The following is a 25,191-nucleotide window of genomic DNA, read 5'->3' on the forward strand; positions in this document are numbered from 1 at the left end:
CCACTTAGCAGAAGCAGTGTGTGCCCTTCCGACATTACAACGGTATAGTCCCCAGGTGTGCCCAGATCCAACAGTGAACTTGGACCCCAAAAGAGTGCTGCGTCTTTGCTGCACATGCTTAAAAATACAGAGAGGACCACGGGACTTAAGGGTTTAAATGTGGGTTCTCTGGTTCCTGAGCATCTCCAGGGGAACAAAGCCCCCAAGATGTGTCGCCAGACTTTACAGAGCTCATGGTCATATCCGATCCATACATGATCTCCCCCTGCCACACTGAAATGAGCCTGACCGAAGAGGAGCAGGTGGTTCCTAAGCCAGAAGAGGAGCTTGCACAGAAGAAAAAGATTTCCCCGAAGAAACGGAAGGAGTCAGAACGTATGGCTGGGGAGTAAATTAAGCTGAAAGTGAAAGTTAAAGCAGGGGGAAAAATTAAGCATGCAAAATAAAACCAGAAGCTCACACTTTGGAAAATTGTGTTGTATTCACTAAGAACACATATCCTTAAGTGTGTGTGGAAGGGCATAGGGCATTTATCCTTGTGTTGGCTTGAAAAACAAACAAACCTAAAAACGTCACTGCCGGGGAGTTGATACGACTCAAAGCAACCCCATAGAACAGGGAGAACTGCCCCTGTGAGTTCCTGAGAATTTAACTCTTAAAAAATATATAATTCATCATTCCATCACCACTATATATGTGCTAGAGTCTGATATTACAGGAGTTCAAATGGTAGCTGAGAAAGCTTGATGGCACAGGAGGAGGCAGTAGTAATGTAGGTCAGAAACATCGGAGACCAGGAGGTGGCAGGGGCTGAAACCTGCAAGGAAAGGGTTGAGGATGCTCACAAATCTAAATGTAGTTGTACACTCATTGTATCTCTATCCTTGTAAAAGCTGTTGCCATCAAGGCAGTGATGCTTTATAGCAACCCTATGGGACAGAGGAGAATGGCAACTTTCTAAGATGAGAAATCGTTACAGAAGACAGCCCTGTCTTTTCCCATAAAGCTCCTGGTAGGTTGCCCCCTGTCCCCTTACTGAAAGTGCTCTTATCTCTGATGACAATGGACACAAAGTGAAACCAGCTAAAGAGAGGGGCATAGGGAGAGAGAGGTCTGTGAGACGTGTGATCCTCTCCCTCTGAGGGCAGGACATGTCACACTTGTGGCACATGCATGTGTGAAAAATAGGCAGCATAGTATCCATCAGAGAAGCTCACCTGAGCTTCCTTGTTCAGAGTTCTTAATTGAAGTTTCATTATATAAGCATGGTTCATTGACTCATTTCCTACCTGACTGAACTCAATCTCCAGCCTTCCCTTCCACGGGCTTCAGGCTGATATCATATCATATCATATCAAAACCCCAAAGCACAAATGTGTGACTGGTCTTTCTTGTATGGTGAGAACTCACCAGGAATCATTTTGTTAGCATAAACCATTTAGGGGTCCACTTTGAATAATAAAGACCCACAAATCACTCAGAATACTCCAATGGTTAAGAGATTAGCTGACCCAAATGATGGTTTTTCTCAATTGCCTCATATGTAAGTAAAAGCTGAACAATGGATATAGGAGACTTAGGAGGATTAAATTATGTTTGTAAAAAATCTTAAATATATCATGGACTACCAGAAGAATGGAAAACTGTGCTGGAAGAAATATAGGAATACTCCTTAGAAGTAAGAGCAAAGCTTCATCCTACGTACTTGGGACATGTTATTAGGAGGGACCAGTCCTTGAGGAAGGACATCATGCTTGGTCAAGCACAAGGGCAGCAAAGAGGAGGAAGTCTTTCACAAGACGGATTGACACAGTGATTGTAACAACGGGCTCAAACGTAGCAAGGACTGTTAGGATGGCTCAAGATGGAGTATTGTTTCATTGTGTTGTGCACAGCGTCATTATGAGTCAGAACCAACTCAATGGCATCTGGCAACAACAAGAGGTTCCCTACCAGGAAGTTGGGCCAGAGGCCACCAAATTATTATCATTGTTACTGTTGTTTGTCTTCTTCCAAAACAGATTTGTTTGTTCTTCTGGTACTTACATTGTTTTTCACCAACACCGTAATTCAAAGGCAACAATTCTTCTTTAGTGTTTCTTATTTATTGTCCAACTTTCCTTGTTTCTTCTTTTTTAAAAAAGTAATTTTATTGGGGGCTCATACAACTCTTATCACAATCCATCATCCATCCATTGTGTCAAACACATTTGTACATTTGTTACCATCATCATTCTCAAAACATTTGCTTTCTACTGGAGCTCTTGGGATCAGCTCTTCATTTTCCCCCTCCGTCACGAACCCTTGATAATTTATAAATTATTATTACTTTGCCATGTCTTACACTGTCCAACGTCTCCCTTCACCCACTTTTCTGTTGTCCATCTCCCAGGGAGGGGGCTATATGTAGATCCTTGTGATCTGTTCCCCCTTTCTACCGCACCTTCCTCTTCTCCTCCTGATATCTCTACTCTCATTATTGGCCCTGAGGGGTTCATCTCTCCTGGATTCCCTGCGTTTCCATCTCTTATCTGCACCCATGTACATGCTCTGGTCTAGCCAGATTTGTAAGGTAGAATTGGGGTCATGGTAGTGGGGGGAGGGAGGAGTGCTGGGGAAGCAGTGAAGAACTAGAGGGAAGTTGTGTATTTCATCATTGCTACACTGCAGTTTTGAACCGCAGACCTGTGGGTTAGCGGCTGAGCACCTTATGACAGTGCTACCAGGATCCCTATCTAAAACCCAGTAGAGTAAAATGCATGGCTACTTTTTTTTGTATTGCTGTTTGACTAGTTGGTTGGTGATAGAATGAACCTTTTTTTTTCAATTTTAGTTTTATTGGCACATAATCCACAGACCATACAATTTAACAGCTCAATAGTATCAAGAAGACTTGTACTATCATTACCCCAATCAATTTTTAGAATTTCTTTTTCTTCCCTCCCCCCACCCCGCCCCGTGGTTAAATCACTTTTAAAATGAGTTGTGGAATCAAAGTCAGTTCTAGTGCTTCCTGCCCCTTTCCGAATACATTGCTTGCTTTCAACCCCTTCACCCTCCCAGTCTTGCACCCCCACTCTCACCCCTACCTCCCCTATAACCCCTCCCATCAGTTCTTATCTCTATGCAGCTACTCCTGTGCTTCACAAACTGAAACAAAAAACACAAGCCAAATAAAGTGGTAAAGATAAAATAATAATAAGGATAAATATGCAAATAATGAGTAAAAAAAAAAGAAAAGACCATCGTTAGTATTTAAAAGTCCAGGGAAGAAATGTTTTGTCATGGAACAATCAAGAAATATTTTCACCTAGAACAATTTCAGGTTGGGTGAAGAGGGAGGTCACCTGATCTAGTAGCAAGTTCGATGCAGTATGATCAAGATTACTATGATCTGTAGCTGGTAGCAAGCCTGTGTCAAGAAGGGATCTGCCATCAGCTTAATCAGGCTGGATGCTCTGAAGATGGGTTTGGGGTTCCCACTGTTCTCCACTGCCTTCTACAAATTGGGTGTTCACACTTTAAGCTTGGATACTTTTCCTTTGTCATATTTGAACGTTGTTATTACCGTCTTTGAATCACATAGGCTTCTTCCATGTGGACTTAGTTGACTCCTTCCTTAGATGGCTACTTGTTTGAACACAAGCCTTTAAGACCCCAGACACTATTCTGATTGATAGCCATCATGATCTGCTTTCTTCACCACACTTTGCTGTAACACGTTTCCCTTCAGTGATCATTTCATGAGGGTGCGTATTGAGCAGGGGAATGTTATTGGAATGAACCAATCTTGGATTGGGCTAGAGTTAAGTGGGGATGGAGTCATATCCCAGACTCCATCTCCTTGTCCCTGAGATATACACAACTCAATTTACTTTCACAGTTCTCTTACGACAAAATCAAAACCCCCTAAGACCAACTACCCCAACACCAGCAACAAACCAACCAGCAAACAAACAAAGAAAACTAAAGGTAGGAAAACAAAAACCCATAGAAACAGAAAAGCAAGCCATTGTCGATCATCCCCCTGGGATATGAAGCTATTGCACTGATAGCATCAATTTTTCCAGTGACACAGAATTCCAGACATGGTCAGTATGAGGAGGCAATGCAAGTATAGTTCTACCATGAGCTGCAAGCCATGAGTTGATGCTCCACACAGTGGTTCTCCACCTGCCTCGCACCGTGACCCTTAACATAGTGCCTCATGTTGGTGGTGACCCCCCCAACCATAAAATTATTTTCATTGCTACTTCATCACAGCCATTTTGCTACTGTGATGAATCATCATGGAAATATCTGCTATGCAGGATGTATTTTCATTGTTACAAATGGAACAGCATGAAAGCATAGTGATTCATCACAAAAACTGTGTGTAATTGTATATTGTGAAATATTTAGTTCTAATGACAAATCAATAAAATTTTGTCTTGAAGCATGGTGTAGCATGGGTAACAGTCTTCACGCCGGGTGTTCGTATGTGGGCATATTTGCATGTGGGTGGACCAGCCAGGAGATAGAGGATCGGTGTCTCGGTTCCTAAGACCATCAAAAAGATGTGTTTTCCAATGGTCTTAGGTGACACCTGTGAAAGGGTCATTTCACCCTCCCAAAGGGGTCTCGGCCCACAGGTTTAGAACCACTGCTCTACAGTTTGGTCTTCCATTTGACTGAGTTCTGTCTACCAAATCTACAGGGATTGGTGTCAGGAGGAAACTTCTGTGGATCAATTTTCCCAAGTTCAGATCCCTGCCCAACAGATCAAAACCTGTCATGTCACTGCGAGGGAGGCATCAAAGTACAAAATATATGGTGATTCTGGGCCCCTTTCCATTGAATACTCACCAAGTCTGAGGTTCCCCCCAAGGTCCAATGACCCTCACTTCCATAGGTCCAGGCGGTCACTCTCTGCTTTCTCTCCCACACAAGTACCCCAGTCTACAGGCCAAGGTTGCAGGCAGCTTCAAGGCAGGATTCAGTTCATTCAGCCAGGCCTCTATGTTAAGACCTAGACTAGCCCCTGGGTTAGGCTATGTTGCCTGCAAAGTCAGTATCCAGGGTCATCATGGTGCTTTGTCCATGACTTGGTTCACTGAGGATTAGGCAGAAATGTCTTTCGGTGGGAGTGGCAACACCGGGAGGGAAGGGGGTATAGAAAGGGAGAACCGATCTTGGAGATCTATGTGTAACCACCTCTCTGGGAGATGGGCAATGGGGAGGTGGGTGAGGGGAGAAGCCGGGCAGTGTAAGATAAGATAAAATAATTATTTATAAACTACTAAGGGTTCAGGGGGAAGGGGGGAGCAGGGAGGGAGGGGAAGGTGAAAAAAGGAAAACGAGCTGATTCCAGGAACCCAAGTGGAAGGCAAATTTTGAGAATGACGAGGGCAGTGAATGTATAAGGGTGCTTTACTCAATTGATGTATGTATGGATTGTGATAAGAATTGTGTGAGCTCCAATAAAAAGATTTATTAAATTTTAAAAAATGTCTTCATAGTGTCTACCCAGGAACATAAAATCTGGTCCCTTGTCCCTCTAGGTTCCCTACAATCATTGTTTAGCATCCCTTCCCAATATGATGTTACTTCTCCCCAATCACCCACCAGACATTAACTCTTTACGGAAGTAGAAAGCCTCATCCTTCTCCCGAAGAGCAGCTGATGGTTTCAAACTGAGGAACGTGAGGCTAGCAGCCCAACATGTAAGCTCTAGGCCCATTATAATTATACAAACTGTATGGTAGATAGCTGGAGAGTCATGATCCCATTCTTTTTCCTTTGGGTAGTTGACCATTTCCATATGAAAAGCCTTTGGAAAGCTGGAACAAAAAAAAGCGACATTGATTATACTTAGAGATTGGGACCATGTGTGATTTCCAACCCTCTGAATTCCTTTTGAATGTAATTTTACATTTATCATGCCAATTAAATTTTTCTTCCACCTTTTCCCTTTTGTGGGAAGTTATATTAATAATTTATGTTTATAAATCCCTGAACTAGTGTCAAAGAACATTTGCATGTACTATCTCACAAAAACCTAATACTAAAGGTGTGAGCCTTTTTTAAAAATCGTTTTATTAGGGGCTCATACAACTCTTATCATGATCCATACATACATCAATTGTGTAAAGCATATCTGTATACTCATTGCCCTCGTCATTCTCAAAACATTTGCTCTCCACTTAAGGCCCTGGCATCAGGTCCTCAATTTCCCCTCCCTCCCCGCTAACCCCTCCCTCATGAGCCCTTGACAATTTATAAATTATTATTTTGTCATATCTTGCCCTATCCAACGTCTCCCTTCACCCACTTTTCTGTTGTCCATCCCCAAGGGAGGAGGTCATATGTAGATCCTTGTAATCAGTTCCCCCTTTCCAACCCACTCTCCCTCTACCCTCCCAGTATCGCCACTCATACCACTGGTCCTGAAGGGATCATTCACCCTGGATTGCCTGTTTCCAGTTCCTATCTGTACCAGTGTAGATCCTCTGGTCTAGCCAGACTTGTAAGGCAGAATTTGGATCATGATAGTGGGCGGGAGGAGGGAGAAAGCATTTAGGAACTAGAGGAAAGTTGTATTTTTCTTCGTTGCTACATCACACCTTGACTGGCTCATCTCCTCCCCTAGACCACCTCTGCAAGGGGATCTCCAGTGGCCGACAAATGGACTTTGGGTCTCCACTCTGCACTGCCCCCCTCATTCAGTATGGTAAGATTTTTTTGTTCTGATGAAGCCTGATACCTGTTCCCTTCAACACCTTGTGATTGCACAGGCTGGTGTGCTTCTTCCATGTGGGCTTTGTTGCTTCTCACCTAGATGACCGCTTGTTTACCTTCAAGCCTTTAAGACCCCAGACGCTATACCTTTTGATAGCCGGGCACCATCAGCTTTCTTCACCACATTTGCTTATGCACCCATTTGTCTTCAGCGATCATATCATAAAGGTGAGCACACAATGATATGATGTTATGTTCTTTGATGACTAATAACTGATCCCTTTGGCACCTCGTGATCGGTGTGAGCCTTTAAGAAGAAAGAAGCTGAGTACCATCTAGTCTTGCCTAACTTCACTTCTTGTTGTTAGTGGCTGTAGACTCGATTCCAACACATGGAGAGCACATGTGTGTCATGGTAAAGTGTGTTACACAGGATTTTCATGAGTGTGACCTTTCAGAAACAGATTGCCTGGCCTCTGGGTGGGTTGTAACCTCCAAGCTGTTTAGGCAATAGTTGAGCTATTTGGCCAATACTCTCCACTTCACTCTCAGATCTAGTCTAACTCCTTATTCGGAACTCTCCCACCACAGTCTCAGTTCTCTGAGACTAGAGACCTAGAACAGGGCTGGGGGACCTGTTTTCTTCCAAAGGCCATTTGTATATTTATAACATTACTCAAGAGCCATACTGGTCAAACACTGAATGAACTCATCTCTAGCTGGATGGCTGGAAAGGCTCCTCTTTGGTGAGGCATGTGATGTTGGCTGGTATTGATGGTTTTGAAGGCCTCATATGACCCAAGGGCAGTATGTTCCCCACCCCTTCCCTGCAGATCCATTCTCAGTAACATCTACTTCACTCACCAAAGAAAGGAAAGAGGGAAATCCTCCAGCAAGAGTGGAGGATGCAGTGACATCCTTAGGTGCAAACCACACCAGAAGGCTCTATTATAGGGAGTGACACTGAAATTGTGAAAATCTGTGCAGTGTTTCATCGCAACTTTATTATTTTTATTAAAATATCCCTGTACTTTTTAGTTATAATAGCAAAAACTATTTTATAAGCTCAACTTACATGTACCAATATAGCAACCATGCCAATTTGCTGTTTGAACCTTCTAATGTGCCACTGTGTGCAACATCTGGTAAGCTTTGGGTTGCTAACCACCAAGTTCAATGGCCCCAGCAGCTCCTTGCCCCTTTGAAAAAAGAGGAGACTTTGCTCCTGAAAAGATTTATACAGCCTGTGGTCCACTAGGGGTCAGAATCACCTCGATGTCAGGGGTAACGGTCTTTAATCACAGCTGTCATTATCAATTACAAGGACACTGAATCACCTGGTTTCCTTTGCACATAATATAAACATGCATGGCTTTTTTAAACTACCGTGTTGTGATCAGGAGTACTTGTGAACCTACATCAACAACTCTTTAAACAAGGAGTTATCATTAAAGGGCACAGGGAAGAAAGAGAAATTTGTTTCACTTAGTTACTATGCATTTAATAATGGTGAAACTCAATGGAGAGATTTTACACACTGTTACTGTTAGTATTCGTATAGCCTAAGATAATAAATTTGAGCAATTTACAACTACACTTATCCCTTATGATTAATTTTTTGTTTGTTTGGGGTGATCTAGTTTGTCAATAAACACCCAAGTCCATCTCCATTTAACTTTTGCTCCCATGTTTGAAATTGGTAATAAACATTGCTAAGGATTCTCGCAGGAGCGGCACAGTAGAGTAAGTGTTGAACTGCTGACTACAATGTCAGTGGTTTAAGTCCACTACCCACTTTGTGGGAGAAAGATGAGGCTGTCTGCTCAGGTCAAGATTTATAGCCTTGAAAACCCTACCTAGACTTGCCATGGGGCAAAGTCAACTTGATAGATGCGGGTAGGGATTCAGCACGGTGTAGTCCACACTGTGACGCCAACTTTAACGACCCCAGAGACGCTGGGAGACGAGGAAGAGGGCGTAAGGAATAAGATATGGCACACAGAAGAATAACTTAATTCTTCTTGTTTCCCGCCCCACCCCACTCTCCTTCGCAAAAACAAAGCAAAACTGGACTCACTGGCAATGAGTTCGGTTCGGTTTGGGGTTTCCTTCAGATATGCGAAAATTCCTTCAGTAAGAAAGAAAGGTGCTTGTGGAATATGACAAACTGGTAGTACTGACAGCTCCAGGTGGCGAGGGGCAGAGGGCAGCTCGGAGACCTGGGCTGCGATCCAGCTGCGGGCCTGGCGCACCCGGACTGGAGACCCAGTCGCAAGGTCACGGACCCCTGCCAGCCCCCCCCCCCCGGCCGCACGCCCACGGTCTCCACAGACGCCCCACCCCGGAAGGTGCCTTCCCAGCCCGGGCTGCGGAGCGAAGGGCTGTGGAACCCGCGGGCGGGAGTTGGGACTATCTTGGGAAGTTGAACTTGGACCCTGGCGAGCGGAACACCGGCAGGAAGCCGTGGACTCCGTGGGTAGTGTGTGCCTGCAGTGGCTTCAGTCACTTTCTTTGCACGGGGGTCACTAGACTAAATGGCCTTGGGGGTAAGGAAGGGACAGGAGAGGGAGGGGGAGGAAATTCGGGCTTCCGCAGGGGCCAGCTCGCCAGGTGTCCCGGCCCTAGTCCGCGCTGCACCAGTCGGGGCCCTACCTGGACCAGGGGCGGGGGGCGGGCGGCAGCTGGGGAATTTGAAAGGGTAGAGGTGGGGATGGTGAGTCACGAATTTGTCACCGTTCTCACCTCTCCTCGGCCCTCCGGGGGCCAAAGCAAAAGTGAAAGCGAATGTTGCTCCCGGGACAGCCCGTGTCTGGGACCTGCGTCCACAGCGCCCTTGGGTCCTGCAGCATCTGCACGCGGTGGGCGTGCGCCGCGCCTCCAGGGCCCGCGAGTGCGGCGGGCGCCCGGCGGGTCCCGAGCCCCCGGCCCCGGCAGCGGTCGCCGGGCGTGCGGTCTGCGGTCGGGGGCACTGCCCGGCGCGACGGTCTATGGCCCGGCGGGGGCTGCGGGGCTGCGGGCTCCCCGCCCTCCGGGCGCCGCTGCTGCTGCCTCTACTGCTGCTGCTGCTCCCGCCGCGGGCCACGCAGGGTAGGACCGGGCGCGCCTGGGCGGGGACTGGGGGCCGGGCTGGGGGGCTGCTCCGGGCACCCGATGTCCCCCGGTCCTGGGCTCCCGGGGCTGCGGAGCCCCTACCCTGCGCCGAGGGGGCGGCGTGCAGGGAGGGGGGGACCGAAGGCTCGCTCTCCCGCCGTGCGCGCCTGGCACCCGGAGGGAGCGCGTGGCCCAGCTGTCCCCAGCGCCTTGGGAGCTGCGGCCGCCGGCGCCGGAGGAGCCCGCTCCGCCGTCCCCACCCCCCAGCTCCCGCACCCCACCCCGGCCCCGGGACAGGAGGAGGGAGCCGCGTCTCCGGCAGCCCGCACCTGGCCTGCGCTCCCCGGGTCTGGGGAAGGAGCGGGCGCCGGACCTCTCACCCCAAGTCCTGCGCGTTCCCGTGGCCGTGTGAAAAGCATCTCTGACCCGCTGCCAGGGCTGTTGGAAGCTGTTTCTAGAAAGGTTGAGCGCGGCTCCCACGTGGGACGAGGAGCGGCCGGCACAGCCGGATCCCCGGAATCCACTCTTAGCAGACGACCCTCAGGGGGGTGAGCAGCGAGCGCGGAGACCCACAGGGTCTTCCAGCAACAAGCAACTTGGGGGACAACTTGGGGGACTAGGTAGGAAACCAGGCCACATTCTTGATCTAGAAGGGGACAGGAAGGGAACATCCTGAGAGCTCCCAGGGGAAAACAGGGCAAAAATGGAAGCCGTCGATTGGTTGGTTTATTTGTGAGGAATCGCGTAGGTGTCATCTCAGCAGGATAAGTCCTCTGAATGTCGCCCGGTGGCGTCTCTAGACAGCAGTTCCCGCCTCCCCTCCCATACAACACAGAATCCTTCATCACGTCTATCATCCTTTTACATCCTAGACGAATATGGGACTTCTTAGAAGGGCGTCAGGCTCGGTAGAGGAGAGGGGTAGTGAAAAAAGAGGCGCTCCGGTGATGGATGGACAGTGGGCTGCGACAGTGGGATCGAGCTTCGGAATAAATGTGCGAATGGCGCAGGACCGGGCTGATGGGCATTGGGTGGGCTATGGGTCGGAACCAATTCGATAACCAATATGTGATAAATGTAGTTGCAAACTGAGTAGGTGTGAAACTAACAAACAAACAAACAAAAATTCCTCACTACCATCGAGTCAATTCGGTCATTGTAAAGGGGTAAGAATGACAGCTTTGATCAGAGTGTGTTGGTGTTGGTAGTGTTGTTGTTAGATACCTTCAAACCGGTTCTGCGTCATAGCGACCACATAAACAACAGATGCAGCCCCGGGCCCTGCACCAGCCTCACAATGGTTCCTAGGAGTAAGCCAAGGTGTCAGGCCATCTGATGGAGGGCCTTCCTCTCTTTCATTGCCCTCCACTTTACCAAGCATGATGTCCGTTTCCAAGGACGGGCTTTAAAAAGCATAGAGAATATACAGCATATGTAAACTAGCAGAGAGTTTTAGCTTTGTATGTATATTGGTACATATGAAGAGGGCTTACACTTTTGTGTATTAGAACTCAGTATAAGGATATTTTGTTTTAAATATGTATTTTCTGCTGAAATGCTGCACAAAGGTTTTACGTGGTTACTTTGGTGTCCTCCTCTTTGAGAGTGCCATCCAGTAGGTCTGCATGCTGCTAAGTCCCCCTGGTGATGCTCTGGTGGCTGCTCTGGTTTGGGTCTGGGGAGCGAGAGAGAGACGAATGAGAAAAGATAAACGGATTTTGCGCTATCCATGTTGGCTCTTCAGCTTTTTATGGAGGAGTTCTTTGAAGTCTGACAAATTTGTTCCCCAGAAAATGCATGAAGGCACATACTTACATAATTCACATATAACCTTTGACTCATGGATCACTGGAGGCTACCCTAAGAAGGGTTAGTAACTCCATGATTTGTGTGGGTTTTCTTTTAAATAATTTAATCGGGGGCTCATACAACTCTTATCACAATCCATCCATCCATCCACTGTGTCGAGCACATATGTATATTTGTTGCCATCATCATCATTCTCAAAACATTTGTTTTCTACTTGAGCCTTTAGTATCAGCTCCTCATTTTTCCCCTCCCTCCCGACCGACCCTCCCTCATGAAGCCTTGATGATTTATGAATTATTATTATTTTGCCATGTCTTACACTATCTGATGTCTCCTTCCTTCACCCACTCTTCTGTTGTCCATCCCCCAGGGAGGGGGTTATATACAGATCCTTGTAGTCAGTTCCCCCTTTTTACCCCACTCTCCCTCCACCCTCCTGGTATTGGCACTCTCACCACTGGTCTGAAGGGTTCATCTGTCCTGAATTCCCTGTGTTTCCAGCTTTTATCTGTACCCATGTACATGCTCTGGTCTAACCAGATTTGTAAGGTAGAAATGGGATCATGATGGGGGGGGGGGAGCATTTAAGAACTAGAGGAAAGTTGGATGTTTCATCAGTGCTATACTGTCCCCTGACTGGCTCATCTCCTCCCCACAACCTTTCTGTAAGGGACTGTCCAAGTTGCCTACAGATGGGCTTTGGGTCTCCACTCTGCACTCCCCCTCATTCACAATGATGCAATTTTTTGTAATGTGATGCCTGATACCTGAGCCCATTAACACCTTGTGATCACACAGGCTGGTTTGCTTCTTCCATGTGGACTTTGTTGTTTCTCACTTAGATGGTCGCTTGTTTATTTTCAAGCCGTTAGGACCCCAGACACTATATCTTTTGATAGCCGGGCACCATCATCTTTCTTCACCACATTTGCTTATGCACCCATTTTGTCTTCAGCGATTGTGGTGTTGAGAAGGTGAGCATCATAGAATGCCAGTTTAATACAACAAAGTATTCTTGCATTGAGGGAGTACTTGAGTGGAGGCCCAATGTCCGTCTGCTACCTTAATGCTATACCTATAATTATATGCACATATATCTATTTCCCTATAGTCACATATAAATATATTTACATATATGCGTGACTGTATTTAGACCTCTATAAATGCCCTTTGCCTCCTAGTTCTTTCCTCTATTTCCTTTTACTTTCCTCTTGTCCCACTATCATGTTCAGCCTTCATTTGGGTTTCAGTGATTCCTCTCAGTTACATTGCCCTATCAGGCCTTCTACACCCTTGTTGGCATCAATTTTGGATCACTTGTTGTTCCCTTGTCCCTGGGTTTGTTAACACCCACTTCCTCCCCCGCCTACCCCCTCCCCACATCAAAGAACAAAAAATCACATCATTGTGAATGAGGGGGAGTGCAGACTGGAGACCCCAAACCCATCTGTAGGCAACTGGACATCCCCTTACAGAAGGGTTGTGAGGAGGAGGAGAGCCAGTCAGGGTGCAGTATAGCACCGATGAAACATACAACTTTCCTCTTGTTCTTAAGTGTTTCCTCTACCCCATGTTGTTTTCTCCTCCAGATTGTTTATTCCACCTATCTTATGCACACACAAAAACAAGACACAGCAAAACAAAGCAAAAAACAAAAAAACACCAACGACAAAAAAAAAAAAAAAAGCCTGTAAATAGTTCAAGGACTGTTTGTTGGCTTTTAGGAATGTTTTCCAGTAGAGTCTGATGGTGTGCCACGCCCTAGCCCCAAAGTCTATTTTTGGTATTCCCTGGTGATTTCGTTGCTCTGTTCCCCTTGCTGTTCTGTTGCAGGCCTTTAGTGTTTCGCCTCAGTGTGGTGGGGTCAGATCAGGCGCGATTCCCACATTCTGTCTCCAGTGTTCCCCCCCCCCCCCCCATAGCACTACGGGTCAGTGAGGAACATTGCGCCTCCTAGTGGAGGCAGCCTTCTGGTCTTCTCTATGCAAAGCTTGGTGGTCCAGGATGTGCTCCACTCTCACTTCTTCCCCCTTCATTTGCTCCTGTGTGCTCTGATCAGACATGGCCCTCTCCCTGAGCTGTAGCTTCAGTGGATTGCGTGTTTTTTAAGAGAAACAACCAAACTCATTTCCATCGAGTCGATCCCAACTCACAGCGACCCCCTAGGAAAAGTCTTTACAACAGTAGAAAGTCTCTTCGTTCTCCCTCGGAGCAGGGTGATTTTGAACTACTGACTTTTTGATCAGCAGCCCCAAAGCCAAGCAGCACTTGGCCAGTCAGTCAAGTATCCACAGTTGCTGTTGGATGGCTTGATCTGAAGTTTAATTTTTTTGAGGATGTGTTCAAAGATTTCCCACCCTGGCTTCCCCCCTCCTCCCACACACATCTGGGAAGATGAGGTCTTAGCAACAGGCTCAGTTCCTTCCTGCTGGCTAGCCAGTGTCATGAATAAACCCCGAGAGAATAATTGACTGGGACCTCTATTGCACAATGTCAATGTGGAAGGCAGTTTTAGTCAACACATAGTAAATATGCAGTGTCTGTTTTAAATGACATGTAGGAAGACTTCAAGGACAACCTCTAAAGCTCGTTAAATCGCAGTATTGTTCTTTGACCTTGCAAGGTATTGATGCCATACGGTAGGCAGTGTGTGTGTGTGTGTTGTAATAGCTTTTTTGAGATAAAGAAACTTGGTGGCACAGCTCAAAGACACAGGTCAGTGGTTTGAACCCACGAGCCCGACTTCTGAGACGATGTGGCGGTCAGCTTCAGCAGATAGTACAGTGCAGTTTTGGAAACCCTCTGGAGACGTGCTATTCTGCCTATATGGTCACTATGAGGCAAAATGGACTCATTAGCAATGGATTTGGGATTATTGATATATAATTGACAGACTCAAAACAGCACATATAAATAAGTTTAGACATACATGTGCGTCTACATGCATCATGCACGACAACATCTCCATAATCAAAAACATAAAGATATCCATCGTGACCAAAAGCTTCCTCAATGTGAAATTCTTATCTCCCACCCTTCCTCATAACCGAGCAACTACGGGGATCTGCTTTATGCCTCGGTTGATTTACTTGACTTTTCTAGAAATGGAATTATGGCGTATACTCTTCCTTATCTCAAAGAACAAAAAACATGAAAAAAGAATGATAATTTATAAATTATCAAGGGGGAGGGTTGGGAGGGGGAGGGTGCAAGAGAGTGGAGGGAAATGAGGAGCTGATACCAAGGGCTCAACAGAAAGAAAATGCTTTGAGAATCATGATGGCAACAAATATACAAATGTGCTTGACACAATGGATGGATGTATAGATTATGATAAGAGTTGTACTATCCCCCAATAAAATGATTTATAAAAACAACAACAACCAAACTCCAAACAACAACAACTCGATACCATCAAATAGATTCTAACTCGAAGAGACCCTATTGGGCAAAGCAGAACGAACTGCCCTTGTGAGTTTCCTAGACTGTAATTCTTTATGGAACTGAGAATCCTTATCTTTCTTGAGATGAGTAGCTGATGGTTTGAATGACTCACCTTGAGTTTGGCAGCCCAACACCTAACCCAACTAGACACACACGAGAGCTCCTCTTTTAATCCAGCTTCTTTCAAATATCCATCTGAGAATTCATCCATGTTGTAGCATGTATCAACAGTTCACCCGTTCTTGTGTCTGGGAGTCTTTTAATGTATGACTACAGCACAGTTTGTTTACGGATCACCTGTTGATGGTTGTTTGTGTTGTTTCCAATTTGGGGCTATTTCATAGAGCGGTGGTCATGTGCTTTCATTCTCTGGGGTACAGAAAATGGGTAGGGGTGGAGAGATTGGGTTATATGGCATGTGTATATGTGTGTCACTGTTTATTTTTCCAAAGTGGTTGTACTATTTTACATTACCACTAACAGTGTATGAGATTCCGGTTCTGTAATATTTGGTATGGTCCGTCTCTTACTTTTTCCTGTTCTCTAATAACAATATATGTGTGCTTGGGATTCCAGAACAGAAAGAGACAAAAATAAAAACAAGAATAGAATAGAATCATTGAAAATTTGCTATAGCAATAGATGGCCCTAATCTTATGTAAGGTGGGAAGGCATCCATTCAAGAAGCTCCAAAAACTCCATACAGGATAAACTCCAAAAGAAAGTCCCCAAGACTTGTCCTAGGCAAACTTTATCAAAACCAAAGAAAAAGAATTCTGAGAGCAGTCCGAGGGGAAATGAAATACACACCAGGGGCACCAATGAGACTAAGCTCTGATTTCTGGGCAGAAATCATGCAGGCAAGAAGACAATGAGACCATACATGCAAAATCCTGGAGGAAGAGAATTGCCAATCCGAATCATGTATCCAGCAAAATTATCTTTCAAAAAGCATATTCCAAGATAAGCCAAGCTAAGGGAATTTGGAAAACCCAGATCAGCATTACAAGAAATATTGAACTGAGTCTTTTGGATAGAGAACTAATGATGTCAGACAACAACCTAGGACAAAGAAACACAGGTAAAGACTTTGTGCAAGTAAAAGGTGAAGAACTGACCTCAGGGACCCAGAGGAAGGAAGCTGCTAAAGAGGACAAGTTCAAAACAGAAAGAGGGAGTGAAAGATAGTATTAGAGAACTTCCATGTGGGAAGTCAAGTGATTTTAAGATCTAACGGTCTGTTTTAATTTTAAGAGGATTAATGTAAAGGTTAATGTAAGCACAAAGAGAAAAGCAATAAATCAACTCACCAATACAAAGAAGGAGAAACAGAAAGACCCAGTAGACACAGAAAGAATAACAATGAGTGATAAGATAAGGAAATCTACATACAAACAGAAAATTAAGAAGCGCAAAGAAACTGTTAACAGGGTGGAGGGTAAGGGAGTACAACAAAATGATAGCTGTGATTCTTTACCTATTGATAATCAAACTGAGTGCAAATGGATTAAGGGCACCAGCCAAGAGAGTGGCAAAATTATTTTTTTAAAAAGAACATGACTCATGAATATATTGCCTACATGATACACCTTCATTACAAAGAAATAGTACCAATTCTAATAAGTGTGTGGTGGTATCTCTTTGCACTTCTAATTGTTATTTCTCTAATAGCTAATGGTGTTTACAAATCCTTTCATATGCTTATTTGCTATCCAAATGGCTTCTTTATAAGGTATCTGCTCATTTGTTTAAAAATGAATTGGTTTACTGTTGAATTTTGATACAAGTCTTTCATTTGATAGATGATTTGCAAGTATTTTCTCTCAGTCTGAGGCGCATCTTTTCATTCACTTGGCTGTGTCTTATGAAGAACATACTTCTGATGAATTACAGCATTAATGTGTTCTTTCACAAGTCATGCTTTTGATGTTAATGCCTAAGAAAATTTGGCCAGAATTTTGGTCATGGTCAAAACGTTTTTTTTCTTATCATGTTTCTAGATTTAAGTTTTCCACTTATATCCATGAAATATCTTGAGTTAAGTTTTTATATGATACAAGATTTAGATGACAATGTATTGTTGCTTATTTCTTTGTTTTGCTTTTGCATATCCAATTGTCCTAGCACAATTTATTGAAAAGATTGTTTTTTTACTCTACAGAATTACCTATATAATGGCAGTGAAAAATAGGAAACTGAATTTAAAGAAACATATAATAAACTAAGACATCTTATTTATTTATTTAGAGTTTTCCTTTTCTTATTTCTCTAAATCATTTTATTGGGAGCTCTTACATATATCGTAGCATTCCGTAGTTCAATCACATCAAGCAGTATTATACCACAATCAGTTTCCAAACATTCTCCTTGACCTCCTTGATATCCACTCCTCTTTATCCCCACCCACCCCCAAACCCTTATTGTTGTTTTTATATACATATATGTATTGTCATATCTTACATTAGCTAATATATCCACTCACCTACAATTCTGCTGTTTTCTCCCCTCCAGTAGGGTTATACAGTCATCATTTTAAGCACTTAAGAATAAATAAGCCAAAACAATCGAACAGACAAGTCCAGGAGAGCCAGAGTACAACCTAGAGAATCTCAAAAACTCATTACCATCAAATCAATTCTGACTCATAATGACCCTATAGAACAGGGTAGAACTGCCCCTGTGGGTTTCCTGAACTATACATCTTTATGGAAATAAAAAAGCCTATCTTTCTCCTGAAGAGCATCTGGAGGTTTTGAACTGCTGACCTTGAGGTTAGCGGCCCAACATAGCCCCACTACACCATCAGAGTTCCTTATCTTGAGAATATCCTGCCTGAATTTAGAGACCATCTCAAGACAGATTTGGCCAAAGATCGGGGGAGTTGTAGAATGACATCAAGAACATTATAGGTAAAGAAATCAAAGGGTTACTAAGAAGGAAAGAAAGAAAAGTTCAACATGAATGTCAGAAGAGACTCAAATTTACTCTTGAACCTAGAGTAGCTAAAATGAATGCAAGAAATGATGGAGTAAAAGATTAGAAGGGAAGTTTGGGAAGACAAAGTCAAGTGTTTCAATGAAGTTGCAAAGAACTGGACTAGAAAACCAGAGGGGACATGCTCATCATGTCTAGAGGTGAAAGAACTGAAGAAAGAATTCAAGCAGAGAATTCCAATACGATGATTGTGCGAGTCGGGGGAGACTAGAGAAACAAATTCATGGACACTCCTATGTGTGTCAGAAAGAGCTTTATAGACAAGAGCAGTTGAATATTGAGAAAACATCCCGGCTCAGTCCAGACCAAGTCCATAAGTCCAGTATTAGCCCATATGTCTGATACCAATCTAGAAATTCCTCTTCAGACTCACGTAGCACATGCAATGATGCCAAATGCAGGAAGATCACAGGCCAGTAGGTGGAAAGTCTTGTGGATCCAGTGGTGGTAGAGGCATCTCGGTGCTGGCAGGGGTCTGCATGTGGCTCCTTCAGCTTCAGAGCTCTAGTCTAGCTTCATGTGTCTTGTCAGCTGCAATGTCTCCAGGGAGTGAGCATGTGTCCTGCCCCCAGTGAGCTATTTATCTCCTTAGCGCCTCCAAATGAGGTCATCAAGCTGCGACCTGATTGTTAAGCTAAACTCCACCTCTTCACTCACAAGTCTCAAATTGACAACGGATTATGGAACTAACACAATGATTCTATGCACAAAATATTGAACTATGGACAAAGCATTAGGAAAAGATGGATTAAAACAGAGTCACTGAATCAAAAGAAATGCTTAACGTTCAGCTAAACCACAAGAACTCACTCTAATTCATTGCCGTCAATCAATGCTGACTCATAGTATTCCCCTGTAGGTTTTCTAAGCTATAACTGTTTATGGGAGTAGAGAGCCCGGTCTTTCTCCAGTGGAGCGGCTGAGAGTTTCAAACTGCCCACCACATGGATTATAGACCAACGCATAACCACCCCACCACCAGGGTTCACCTGTAAGGAGAACTAGGCTGCAGGAGTAGAGGGAGATTCATTAACAGCTGCGGTATGCAGCTGACCCCACCTTCCTTGCTGAAAGCTACGAGGACTTGAAGCAATTATGGTTGAAGGTCTAAGAATGTACCCTTCAAAAATACAACTGAACCAGCAAGTAGCATCATGATAAACAGAGAAAAGATTAAAGTTGTGAAGAATGTCCTTTTAGTTGGATCTACAATCAGGGTCCATGGGAAGAGCAGGCAGGAAACATCTGAGTGGCAAAAGACTTTTTTGAGTATTGAAGAGCAAGGATGTCACTTTGAGAACTAAGTCACGCCAAACCCAACCCATGCTATTGATCAATATCTTCGAATGCATGCCCAAACTAGAATATGAATGAATAAGGAAGACAGAATCATTGATACCTTTGAATCAAGGGGTTACAAAAAGAGTAAGGAATATATTATGGATTGTCAGGAGAACAAACAAATCTGTCTTGGAAGTTGTATAGCCAAGATGCTTCTTAAAAGTAAGAGAAAGCTTTAAACTAGAGCTGGCCCCTGGAATTTGGGCTTTTAGATCCCTAAACTGAGAAAGAATCCATTTCTGTTTGTCAAAGCCTTCTGCTTGGGGTATTTCTGTGAACAGCCTCACTACGTGACTGAGACCTTACTGAACAACAACAAGTACAAGAAGCTGCTGCCAGTCATTTATTTAACAAGGTCTAATTCAAAGAATCTGTCCTCTTGAGCAGAAGGTCATTGGTGTCTTAAAGGCCATCGCAATCTGGAGGGCCACCAATGATCTGACCAGAAACGGGGAGAAGACACTGATTTCTCTGAGGATAAGCACACCTGGTCACCAGTTTGGATGTGTTGCTTTTAAATAATACGCTTCATGTCATTCAACTTATTTTTTGGTTGTTTTTTAATCATTTTATTAGGGCTCATACAACTCTTTCACAATCCATACATATATCAATTGTGTAAAGCACATTTGTACATTCATTGCCCTCTTCATTCTCAAAACATTTGCTCTCCATTTAAGCCCCGGGCATCAGCTCCTCACTTTCTCCCCTCCCTCCCCACTGCCGCCTCCCTCATGAACCCTTGATAATTTATAAATTATTATTTTGTCGTATCTTGCCCTGTCCGATGTCTCCATTCACCCACTTTTCTGTTGTCCATCCCCCAGGGAGGAGGTCACATGTAGATCCTTGTAATCGGTTCGCCCTTTCCAACGCATCCTCCCTCCACCCTCCCAGTATGGCCACTCACACAACTGGACCTGAAGGGATCATCCGCACTGGATTCCCTGTGTTTCCAGTTCCTATCTGTACCAGTGTACATCCACTGGTCTAGCCAGACTTGCAAGGTAGAATTGGGATCATGATAGTGGGGGTAGGTGGGGAGGAAGCATTTAGGAATTAGAGGAAAGTTGTATTTTTCATCATTGCTACATCGCACCCTGACTGGCTCATCTCCTCCCCAAGACCCTTCTTTAAGGGGATGTCCAGTGGCCTACAAATGGACTTTGGGTCTCCACTCTGCACGCCCCCCCGCCACTCACTATGATAAGACTTATTTTTGATGATGATGCCTGATACCTGATCCCTTCAACACCTCGTGATGGCACAGGCTGGTGTGCTTCTTCCATGGGGGCTTTGTTGCTTCTGAGCTAGATGGCTACTTATTTACCTTCAAGCCTTTAAGACCCCAGATGCTATATCTTTTGATAGCCAGGCACCATCAGCTTTCGTCGCCACATTTGCTTATGTACCCATTTGTCTTCAGTGATCTTATCGTGGAAGTGAGCACACAATGATATGATGTTTTGTTCTTTGATGCCTGCCACCTGATCCCTTTGACACCTTATGATCACAAAGGCTGATGTGCTTCTTCCATGTGGGCTTTGTTGCTTCTGAGCTAGATGGCTGCTTGTTTACCTTCAGTCCTTTAAGACCCCAGATGCTATATCTTTTGACAGCTGGCACCATCAGCTTTCTTCACCACATTTACTTATTCACCCACTTTGTCTTCAGTGGTTGTGTTGGGAAGGTGAGCATCATAGAATGCCAATTTAATAATAAAAAGTATTCTTGCTCTGAGGGAGTACTTGAGTGGAGGCACAATGTCCTTCTGCTACCTTAATACTAAACTTATAAATATATGCACATAGATATATTTCCCCATCCTCATATATAAATATATTTGCATATTTATATGCCTTTATCTAGACCTCTGTAAATGCCCTATGCCTCCTAGCTCTTTCCTCTATTCCCTTTGACTTTCCTCCGTCCCACTTTCATGCTCAGTCAGCACCTGGGTTTCAGTAATTCCTCTTGGTTACATTACCCTTGATCATGCCCCACCCGGCCTCCCACACCCTCCTCACTACCAATTTGGATCACTTGTTGTTCCCTTGTCCCTGGGTTTGTGAACACCACTACCTTTCCCCCAACCTCCCCCCTCCCATGTCACCCCAGAACTGTTGGTCCCGTTGTTTTCTCCTCCAGATTGTTCATCCAGCCTATCTTATTTAGAAAGACCTGCGGAGATAATAACGTGCACAAAAACAAGACAGAGCAAGACCAAGCAACAATGTACAACAAAACAACAAACCAGTGACCAAAAAAAAACCCCACAAAAAAGAAAAGCTTGTAGTTAGTTCAAGGATTGTTTGTGGCCTCTATGAGTGTTTTCCAGTCCAGTCTGCTGGGGCACCACACCCTGGCCCCAAAGTCCACCTTCAGCATTCCCTGCGGACCTCGCCGCTCCATTCCCTTGCTGTTCTGTCGCACCCCCTTAGTGTTTTGCCTCCGTGTGGTGGGAACAGATCAGGTGCACTTCCCACACTGCATCTCTGGTGTTGTCCCCTGTAGGGCTGTGGGTCAGTGAAGGATATCATGTCTCATAGTGGGGCAGGCCATGTGGTCCTCTCTGTGGACTGGCTGCTCTAGTTGGGAACATCATTCTCAAGGCCTGGTGCACCAGGATGTGCTCCACTCTCTCCTCCTCCCCCTTCATCTGCTCCCGTGTGCTCTGATCAGATACATCCCTCTCCTGGAACTTCAGATTAAATTCTGTCCTTTGAAATAAATTCTTCTTGGGGGAGGGGCAGGTGACCATGTAGTTAGGATTGAGGCCGACCCCTCAGACCTCTCCCCTGGTTCCCTACTCCACACCGGCATATTGCTGTCACATCTTGAAGCCCTGGGTTGAAGTCTGGTCCCTCTTTTCCTATGGAGATATAAAATTCCATTATCTTTTAATTCCATTTTTTTCGCAAACTTTTTGGAGCTCCCTTATATGGGTGTGGTCATGTGACTTTCCTCATTTGAGTTGCTTTAGGCATAAGAGAAATAAAACTATGGAAGAAGTAGCAGCAACGATGAGGGATTTCCGCATTTTTTTCCTCCTTTATTTTTAATTATTTATAGCTGATCTTGTTTGGCCTTATTTTCATGACTTTACAAACTTGAAGTGCATGACATGATGCTGAGTTGTCCAGAGAAACAAAGCCAGTGACACTCATCTATTTATAAAAAGAACCTCAGGTCAAGAAGTAACTTAAGATCAAGAAAGTATCCCAGCCCAGTCCAACTGAAGTCCATGCACCCAATGCAAGCTGGAGCCTTCTTCATATGTAATTAAGTGAGCATGTAACATTCTTCTTTATAGATTCTAGAATCCACTTCGGGCATCTCCATTACGCATAGACGCTGTCATTTAAGTGTCTTCTACTGCAACATAGAGCTACTGAAGAATTCTGGGCAGCATTGAAGCTGCAGCTTGAGAAGGTTTCTTTGAAGAGAGTGAAGAACACACTGTAGTTCCGAGTGCCGGGAGGCAGGAAGCACAGGGAGTGTCTGTAATCACCGTCCAGGGAAGGGGTGTGGAATCATGCACTGAGGCAGCATCAATCAGTAAAGGAGGTGGTGGGCATGTGTCTTCTTGAGTCTTAAGAATAGAGAATGTATTTTATTTTCTTCTCTTATTTGCTCTTGATTCCAAATACCACGATTTAAGGATGGGCTTTGATGTGATCCATCGACCATACAAGACGTGGGTCAACAAGCTTGGCTAATGAGCTTACTTTTAAAAAAAAAACCATAAAAGAGTTAAAGGACAGAAGCCGGACACAGTGAGTGCCAGAAGGAAATGCGATCACTTGGCTGACCTTTCAGCTAGAAAAATAAGGAAGGGATGGATTAGTCTTGATGTGTCAGCTCCACTGTGCACTTCTTGTGGGCAGCAGTCATATCTTACAATAGCATCTCAAGGGTGGGAGTCACCCAGCGCAGTAACTTGGGATGTCACCTCCCCCGCCCCAGGAACCTGCTCTAATACCAGACTGTACAAAATCTGTAGAAGTGCTTATTATTAAGATTAATCTTAGAATAGTATCTGATGCCATTTCTACACGGCTATAAGATAGTATTTCTTAGTTACGTAAGTCCTAACAACAAAATTGCTTCATGAAACCTTTCTACACTGAACGAAATGTTTTGAAAATGATGATGGCAACATATGCACAAATGAGTTTGATACAATTGGTGTATGGATTGCTACGAAAGCTGAAAGAGCCCCCAATACAATGATTTATTAATTTAAAAATATCTTTCTACACTAAATTACAACGTTATTAGTAATGGACAGAAGCCTTCTTGAATTTCCACCTTTTCATTCAATTTCAAAAGCTATTAATGTAGGTTCACAGATGCAACTTACCACAATATTGTAGCTCAAGTGTCAGAAAATTTGCCAAAATTTGCTACTTTAAAAACCCTTGCATCCACAAAGCCAGTAGCTGTACTCTGTACTAATGAAATCACATGATTCAAAGTATCACTATATTGGGGTAGTAATGACAGCCCTCATCAGAGATTCTTAGGAGGCTCACAAAAGATCCCTGCCTGAAGTGGTGGAGGCCATGTGACATCAAGACCAGATGCTGAGGCAAAGAGATCATGAGACAGAGCAGAGGAGCAGTGCTGAGACCATGAGCCTGCAAGGCAGAGGCACAGGTGGGTTTTCATGGCACATGGGGATCAGATGCCAAGGGACCATGCCACTGAGAGGCTCAGGACCAGAGAGAGAGACTAGGCTGCTGGCTGAGAAGAGGCAAACCTGTGGAAAAAAGACCTTAATGCGTTCTGCTCTTGGCTTGTGGTAACCTGTTGATTCCCCTAATAAGCCCCCATACTTATGAGAGGGGGAAAAACACTAAAAAAATAGCATAGAGTTTTAGACACACATGTAAGCAAGGCTGACAAAAAAATAAATGTTTGTGCTGTTATAACTCACTCTAGGGCTAGAGCGATAAGACATAGTGTTTCGGCTGAAAAACTACATAAAGATTTTATAGGCAGCCATTAGGGGGTTACCATTTATGATGATATTGTCTGCACCCCTCTCATCCCTTTAGTCATCCTTCTCTGGATTCCCCTAGCTCTTAGCGTGTTGTCGACATTTACATGGTAGGATACGTGAGAGAATATATTGGAATGCATTCTGAATCTCTTTAAAGAACAGAAGGAGCATGCTAACCATTCACTAGAACTCTGGATCTGAGACTAGGGAGTGCTACTTATTCATATCAGAGTCAGTAAATGGATTTTACAAATTAGGGGGCAGGAATTCTGTCTCACAGGTAACAGGAAGTAGAAAGGGGTGTGGCCCTATACACTACTTTGGTGACTTCATATAAGTGATTGTTCGGACTTGCTGAAAAGAAAATATGTGTGTGTGTTTATATATACGTATAAAAGTTCTGAAGACTCCAGAGCCCAAGCTTCCATTTCCAATTTCCATTAGTTCATCTATTTCCATTTATGTAATCAAAGAACACTAGTGGAATTAAGAAAATATCTTTCCTATACAGGGGTGAATATATTCACCACCTTCAAGGAGCTTGACAGGTTAAGCCTAAGGTGATACTTGCTTACATTGAATATTTATGGAACAATGATACAAGAGAATATATAGAAATTGAAATATCCAAAGTTATGGTTCAGGCTTGTGAAAATGAGAGGTGAGTACTAGCACAGAAAGATACTGTCTCCTTTATGCAAAAGTTAATTTTGCTAAAGAAGGAACTGCCGTGATGGGGCTGGTTGGGTTGAATGCAGTACATTGATATTCCTTGTGCATTGAAATGCCAA

General features: G+C 44.3%; 1 protein-coding gene across 1 annotated transcript in view; it reads left to right on the forward strand.

The window, feature by feature from the left end:
* Positions 1-233: 233 nt before the first annotated feature.
* The window catches only part of IL15RA (interleukin 15 receptor subunit alpha), a 62,973-nt gene continuing 38,015 nt past the window's right edge, over positions 234-25,191 (forward strand). Inside the window, exons 1-2 of the mRNA XM_075553405.1 lie at positions 234-375; positions 9,066-9,263. Coding sequence (XP_075409520.1) covers positions 234-375; positions 9,066-9,263 — 340 coding nt within the window. The remainder of the gene's footprint in view (positions 376-9,065; positions 9,264-25,191) is intronic.

This window comes from Tenrec ecaudatus, chromosome 6 (genome assembly GCF_050624435.1).
Source record: "Tenrec ecaudatus isolate mTenEca1 chromosome 6, mTenEca1.hap1, whole genome shotgun sequence".
NCBI lineage: Eukaryota > Metazoa > Chordata > Mammalia > Afrosoricida > Tenrecidae > Tenrec > Tenrec ecaudatus.